This window comes from Salvia hispanica, chromosome 3 (genome assembly GCF_029641045.1).
Source record: "Salvia hispanica isolate PSC_SH4W2 chromosome 3, Shi_PSC_v1, whole genome shotgun sequence".
Classification (NCBI taxonomy): Eukaryota; Viridiplantae; Streptophyta; class Magnoliopsida; order Lamiales; family Lamiaceae; genus Salvia; species Salvia hispanica.
The window spans coordinates 30,030,191-30,038,326 of record NC_142694.1 but is presented as its reverse complement, the minus strand read 5'-3'; the positions used below and the strand labels follow the sequence as shown (position 1 = coordinate 30,038,326).

The window sequence follows — 8,136 nt, the reverse complement described above, 5'->3', positions numbered from 1 at the left end:
AATCTACTAGTACGTTTCAACGTCATGAGGGCAAGTGTCCGGTTGATAATAAACAATGCTCTTTTTATTTTATTTTTCGTGTTTATTTAATTTTTTGTCTTAACTTTGGAAAAAACGAAACCAGATTCAATAATTTCTATTGTAGTATAAAATTTATAAAATCGTGAAACACTTAATATTTGTTATAGTTTAAAAATTTATACCCTAGTCACAGTATACCACTATATCCACTCTAATTGAGTATAATTAGGACAAACAGTGCTAATTGATTATCAACCCATGGCCTCTTGCTTCAGGTTCATTGCTAAACTAAACGAAATTAATTATAACATGATTAGTAATATGTTTCAACGAAATTATTTATAATCATTGATTACGAGAACAGCGTTAATTCACTGATGCGAGCCTATATCCATGGGAATATGTTTTAATGCTAATTTATTTATCCTAATAATTCGCAAAACTTTGAAAATGATCCTACCTTAATTTTTTTTCAAAATCGGCAACACTTCTTTAATGTGTACTCCATTCCACATAAATATGATATCAACCATGTTTTCTTTTTAGGATACTTTCCAAAATAACTCCATTTTAGTAGAGTAGGAATAAACTGCATATATTTTGTTTGCATATTTTCTAAATTTTTTTATTTTTCTTCAAATTTTATAATTTATGAAATAAGGAGCAACAATAAAATCGGAAGCAATGGTGCAAGTTCACCGACAAGTCAACTAACTGTAGGTTGGAAGTTGGTATGGTTATGAAACTTAATTTCTTCATATATTGTTAAACTTGGGAGTTCAGACTATCAAATCAAGCTGCTGCTGTTACTAATACTTTCTCCGAAAAATAGAAATTACGAGGACGATACGAGTTTTAATATAAAATTGACAAAGTACGAGAGATGTAGAAAAATATAGCAATTGAAATATTATTAGTAGAGAATGCAACCCGTTCATAAAGGAAATTTTTTTTTTAAAAATGAACAGAATGTATTTTTGTTGGACGAACTAAAATGAAAAATAAAACTAATTTTATAGGACATGTAAATATAAAAACAGCCACAAAAGTAAAAAAAAAAAAAAAAAAAAAAAAAGAAACAGGGGACAGTTGTAGACTTGCACAAATTCAACGCTTTCCTCTTCTTCTTTCATTTCAATTACCAGTCTCATTCAAACTCAGGTGCAAGAACGACTGGAGACTTTTACTTTAGATAAAAAAAAAATTATTTTGGAGTTGAAATTGGTTAGCCAAGTGCAATACTCAGCTTTTTACAACCGTTTCTTGATTTCCATAGCAGGGGTGTTGGAGATGAATCTGTGGTTTGATTAGGTTATTTGGGAATAATTGAAATATAAAGAAAATGTCTTTGAAGAGCAGAGGGGGTGAGTCATCTTCGAAGAGGGGTGTTTCAAGAAATCTCACTCTTTTTCTCTGCATTGGATGCTTTTTTGCTGGGATGCTCTTCACCGACAGGTTACCTCTTCCGATTTTTTATTTTGTTTAGTTTAAGTTGATCAAGTTAGTATTTATTTTTTCAATAAAAACAATGCTAGTTGTAATGGGTACAGGGAAATATGATAGCTAGCCACATTTTATAGTTAAAAGCATTGATGAGATTCCAACTCTTGGCATTGGCTGAGTGAGTTCCTTTTTTATTGTGTGGATTTGCAAATGAGATGTGTAATGGTTCCATGTGGTAGAGTTAAGATATGATATTATGAACCCATGCTAACTGTGGAGGTGTTGATGAGTCGTGTTTTTCGGCCTGTTTGGGAAGTGTTGAATTCGAGCTTAGTGTTAGAATTGAAGAGAGCTTGTGGTCTGCAACCATAGATGAATGTCCGGATGGCTTGATTATGTTATTTCTCTAGATTTATTATTCACAGAGAGCATCTGCTTATGTAGAGGAAGTAGAATCATGAATATCACTAAAGGATCGCATGTCGAAAAAATTGACAATATCACAATAATCACTAATATATATATATATATTGTGGCCTTGTACTAAATTAAAGAATGAATTCTTGATTCTCAACATGCTCAGGTATTTTCGTTTCACAGACCTAGGAATAGATATAATTATAGTCCAAAAGAATTCACCATGTTGGATCATTCAGAGATATGGTACAGCCTTCACTTTTGCACTTTTGCACCATGTTGAGTTTTTTATTAGATTTAAGATGTTCTCGTTCTAAAGGAAAGCTGACCAATAACCATGTCATTTGGTGACCTGATAATAGACTAAGACATATGACACACCTAACTTTGGATCATGTACCTCACTTTAAAATTTGGGGAATTACTATAGTCTCTCTTGATCCGACTTGTAAATAACATCTGCCTAGCATTAAACTAACAGAAGTTTCTCCCATATTTCACTCTTTTTTTCTTTCTTTTCTCCATTTCTAATTGTTTTGAGTTTATTCGTAACAGAATGTGGGCAGTTCCAGAAACTAAAGACTTATCCCATTCTACTGGTGGGCCAGATGAAAAGCATAACTTAGTTTCAGATGGTTGTGATCCAAAAGTTGTGAGTACTTTTACCATTCGGTTGAAGGGAACATTAGACCAAGTATTAGTGCTACAAGCACATTACATGTTGTGTCTTTCCTTAAATGTGCAAAGAACAATTGTTCATTGGTTAAAGATGCTATTTTTATTTTATCAGAAGGATGGAACGGGTGAGTCCAGGGATGTTTTTGCAAAAGTTTCAAAGACACCTCATGCTACGGAGTAAGTTCTTCCAGTCCTACGACGTGCATGGACGACACTGCTAGAGAGTTCAAGGGGCTTAAGCCCATACCAAACCATTTCCTCTTTTATAATATCTTTAAATTTATTCATGTTTTACGTAAATTGTTATTATAAAGCCCCTATCAATTATCAAACCACCTAAAGAATATGTTCTCAAATAGATTTAGAAGACATAGCCCCTCTTAATCTTTTTTTCTTCTTCTGCCCCTGACGACATGCTTTATATTCTCATAAGTGACATATATTGGGTCACTCATGGCCGTATACAAACTGCAGGGCTCTGGATAAAACAATTTCAGATTTGGAGATGGAGTTAGCTTCCACTAGGACCCTCCAGGATTCCTTACTCGGAAATTCTCTCTTATCTGAAGAGCTGAAGAATCCTGGGTTAGCCAAAAAGAGAAAATACTTGATGGTAGTTGGCATTAACACTGCTTTTAGCAGTCGAAAGAGAAGAGATTCATTGCGCGCTACATGGATGCTACAAGGTTTTTTATTATTTGATTTCTTTCATTATGTTGTTCTCTTTCAAATTCTCTTATTTGACTAGGCCCTGTGAAGTTACTCTTTTTCATTGTGCAATTCAGGTGATAAACGCAGAAAGCTTGAGGAAGAAAAGGGCATTATCATCCGATTTGTGATTGGTCACAGGTCAAGCACATGTCTCGATATCCTATTAACTTGAATATAGTTGCAACATTCATAGTTTAATGTGTGTACAGCTTAAACTGACTCATGTCTATATGGTTCCTTTGTTTTCATGACCAGTGCCACATCAGGTGGTATTCTTGATAGAGCCATTGAAGCAGAAGATAAAAAACACGGAGATTTTCTGAGACTGGTATTGCCATTTTGTATTCATGCTTAATGTCTTCAAGTACCATCACACATTGGCTTTGGCTCATGTGGGTCTTGTCATAAATAATGCTTCAAATACTTGGCTCTATACTGCTGGTTCTAACTGCTAGCTTTTTTGCTTGAAAAATATGTGTAGGAACATGTTGAGGGTTACCTTGAGCTATCAGCCAAGACAAAGACCTATTTTATCACTGCTCTCACGCTTTGGGATGCCGACTTTTATGTAAAAGTTGATGATGATGTACATGTAAACATAGGTAAGCTGCAGTTTTCTTTCCCTTCTCTCGCAATTTGTTAATACTGATCTTTATGTGAAAGTTAACCTGTTGATATACATGTAAACATAGGTAAAGTGTCAAGTATCATTCCTAGTTTAGTTTCTACTCATTGAGATATCATCATGTTTGTTAGAACTGATGGATCAAACTAACTTCACATTGGTATGATATTACTCTTATTTGGATAGCCCGCATGGCCTTGCTTATGGATCTCTCCAAAATGCCTAATTATAATCAATGAATACGCAAATTCTTTCTTATATATCAATGATTTGTTCCTTCTTTAACTGTTAAGGAATAGATATCCTAATGATTCCTTATGGAATAGATAGAGGACCACACGATGCTCTCCTCAAACAAAGGCCTGTCTATTTATCTTGCTGTACTGCCTCATCTTATGTAATACAGCATTTTCCTATGGTGAATCACCACTCACTTTGTTAGCCCTGTCTAATGAGCTTCATTTACTGACAATATCTTATTGTAACACTTGATATCTTTCGACTGTTTCTCTCATCTTTTGTGGAGTTTGCCTACGTTCTTCATTTTAAGGCTCATTGTCCTTTTAAATCTGGCTCCAGGTTTAACACTATATCTAATATACCGCCTATTGGAACTGATTAATAGCAAAAACTGGAAATTGGTACCATTATCTATTATAGGTTTGAGCCCCTTGGGTTTTGCTTTTGAATTTCAAGAAAAGGCGTTATACGGAGCACATCCATGATATATCCTGTGTTTATGTCAATTCATGTAATTTGGCCTACTTTTATATAATAGCTAGCTTTCTTCTTTATCGTTCTATTGTAACACATCAACAGAAAGGAAGGCAATGTGAAGGGGCTTTTTATTACTTTGAAGTTTGAAATACTTGTAAAGTAGTACACTGTAACTCATTCCGTACACTGTTGTTTCCTTGTGTTTATGGAAATATGGAATGAATCTGCAGGGTCACTCGGAGCAACTCTTGCCAGGCATCGTTCGAAGCCAAGGGTTTATATCGGATGCATGAAATCTGGGCCTGTCCTAGCTCAAAAGTAAGAAGGCAACTGGACTGATCAGCTTGTAACAGTCTGTATATATATATTAGTAATATTACATAGTATTTAGTTTAGAGTTGGTTAGTTGCATCATATTTGGCATTTTGTTGACAGGGGAGCAAGATATTATGAACCTGAATATTGGAAATTTGGTGAGCAAGGAAACAAGTATTTCCGCCATGCGACAGGGCAAATATATGCTATTTCCAGGGATTTAGCAACTTATATATCAACAAACAGGTTAGTTAGCTTTTATTGTTCTCTTCACCTCTCCTTTGGTATAAAATTTATAACATAGTCTCATTTTGGTAGGCACGTATTGCACAAGTACACAAATGAAGATGTCTCGTTAGGATCTTGGTTCATTGGATTGGATGTGGAACACATTGATGACCGAAGATTATGTTGTGGAACACCACCTGGTATGTGTATTTTAATCGCGCTCTTTATTAGATATGGGGGTCCAAATAAGAAAATGAAAAATGCATTGAAAGCTGAACTATATAAGAAGTAATGCGATGCAGTCTTGATTATATCGAAACCTGTTTCAGATTGCGAGTGGAAGGCCCAGGCTGGCAACATCTGTGTTGCTTCATTCGACTGGAGCTGCAGCGGAATTTGCAATTCTGCTGATAGGATTAAGGAGGTGCATCAGAGATGTGGAGAAGGCGAGACAGCCCTGTGGGATGCCGCTTTCTGACGCGTGTAGAGTTGCACGTGACAGAGAATTCAAGGTGAGAATCATCCACAGAATGCGGCTCTGCAACGTCATGATGCATCGTGTTTATCATCCACAGAATGCAGCTCTCACTATGTAAATGCAATATATATAGAGGGAGAGAGGGATAGAGAAACAGGAAGATGCTGCAAGAGACATTGTTCCCATTTTAGGCAAGGAGATGGATCATTGTAGCAAACATACTTGAGAGTTAGAAGCAAAGCTTGAGTAAAGTGTTGGTGGGAGTTTTGAGCCCACTTTCATTACTAGTGTAAGTGTTTTCCATTTTAACATCATTTCAGCTGCAGTAGTTATGCTATGTTCATTATATTTTTGTAGTTGTGAAAATTCTTGATCTGACAATGGTGGCAGCTTATTGTGCATTCCTTTCTAATGTGGTTAATGAAACTATGCCTGGTGGTTTGTGGATGTCCAATTTTGAACTGTCACTTCTGAATAGATTCCCCATTTACATCTTAATTTTTTTTTTTTTCCAATATACTCATCACGAAAAGAGAGAACTTATTTTTTTTTGGAAAATTGCTTACAAATTTGACTTCTAGTTGGATAGCAATTTATTAGGTTTTGCTTATTTACATCCTTTTTGGGTTTACTTTTGATTGAGTTTATACTGATCCTTCCAGTATTTTCTCTAATTAACATACCAAGACAAATTTGCAAAATAGAATGGAAGATAAATGAACAATATCTTAATTGTACCAAGAGAAGATTTTTTAAAGTTAATGAGATTATTTTTAATGGTTTCAAGACATGCCTAGCCCAATGATGTACTATTTATTAGTGTTAACATAATACTCTTTCTGTTTTATAAGAATATGCACTCTTTCCTTTTTAGTCCGTCCCACAAGAATATGCGTTTTTTAATTTTGATAGTTTTTTCTCTCTAATAAGATTAGACTCATTCTCCACTAACAATACTCTATTGGGTAATTCTATATGACCACATTATGGCTGGCCATAATAGGACATTTTGGTCAATATACATAACAAACAAAAAATAAATTAGTAAGTCTATTTAATGTTTACATGTCTTTACGAAATAACCCTTTACTAATAAAATTAATGTTAAACTCTTCCATGGAGTTCGAGTAATGGGAATTGGTGTCTGGAGAATGGGTCTGATTAATGGTTGGAGTGGGGATTTGGCGGTATAATTTTAATCTTTTATTTAGTCTAATTTATTTATTTTTAGGCACTTTTATAGTACCGTTAAAAATAAAAATAATTCATAAATTAAGTTATAATATTTGTATAATATTATATTTTAGTATTATCAATTATTTTAATATATATACTTTCTCTGTCTCAGGCTATTCGCACTGTTATAATTCTTACATTATTTAAAATTGAAATACTACAAATAATTTGGGACGAATTGAAATGGAAAAGTGTGAGTAGAATGAGACGGAGGTGGTATAATATAGTATAGTATAGTATCTTATGCATTGATATGATTAGTATTTATTTATATACTAGGGGTTAACATTTATATGTTAGTAATTAGTATGAATATTATAGTATAATTTGTTTATTATATTATTATAAATATTTTAAAATATACTATAAATTTTTGTTTATATATATGAATTAGATATTAATCAAAATTTGCTCTTAAATTTAAGAACAAAATTAACATTGAAAATCCACATCTAAATTAGTATCAGTTCAGACTCTAAATGAGTTAAATAATCTAATTACTATTATTATAACCGCATAAATCGCATAAATGACACAACTTTAAGTTTTCAAATTATTACTAACATCATTATCTTTTTATAAATAATTGAATTATAGTGTAATATGTCTCAATGTACTGCAAAAATAGATATTTGCATATATTTTTTTGTTTACATTATTATGTTATATTGTAACGAGGTCTGCTCATTATGTCGATTCCAGTTAATCGCTTATAGATTTTGGCTGACCTTATTATCGAAATCAAACCCGAATCTTTATCGGTTCCTCCACTAACTTATCTGTTGATAACTGACCGACTAGTGTAGGAATCAAAATATCCACAATCAAGTAGTAATATTCAATAACTAATACTTAAATCCAATAATTAATATATTATCAAATAATCCATGCCTATAAACCTAAAAAACCGAAATTTGTATAATTGTTAATTTCAATATATTACACTAACATTGGAGAATCAATTCAAATAATATTGTATTAATTGAGTTTGTTTATGAAAATAAAGATTCTTTGTTTTGTAGAACTTTATTGTATCATTTGTAATTTTAAATGACAATTCATTTGATAAAATTGACTACAACCTCTGTTTAATGCTATTCACGCCTTTTTTTTCTTTTCCCAAACTACTAAAACTATTTATATTTGAAGTAAGAATTATAGTATTTACTTAATATATTAAAGTTAATTAAGTGTCCTCTTATTACACTTAAAATAATAATTTAATTACACTATTTACTCGATCTTTGATTTGCAACTCAAAAAGAAG

The 8,136-nt window shown here is 32.8% G+C and overlaps 1 protein-coding gene across 1 annotated transcript; it reads left to right on the top strand.

Moving 5' to 3' along the window:
- The first annotated feature begins 1,153 nt into the window (after positions 1-1,153).
- LOC125215767 (putative beta-1,3-galactosyltransferase 2) lies at positions 1,154-6,087 on the top strand. Its single transcript, XM_089068845.1, has 11 exons — positions 1,154-1,476; positions 2,437-2,533; positions 2,672-2,736; positions 3,034-3,245; positions 3,345-3,408; positions 3,526-3,598; positions 3,752-3,872; positions 4,843-4,930; positions 5,048-5,173; positions 5,246-5,355; positions 5,485-6,087. Exons 1-11 carry the CDS (start codon positions 1,364-1,366, stop codon positions 5,631-5,633), a joined length of 1,218 nt encoding a protein of 405 aa, XP_088924971.1. The 5' UTR covers positions 1,154-1,363; the 3' UTR covers positions 5,634-6,087.
- Positions 6,088-8,136: the final 2,049 nt, after the last annotated feature.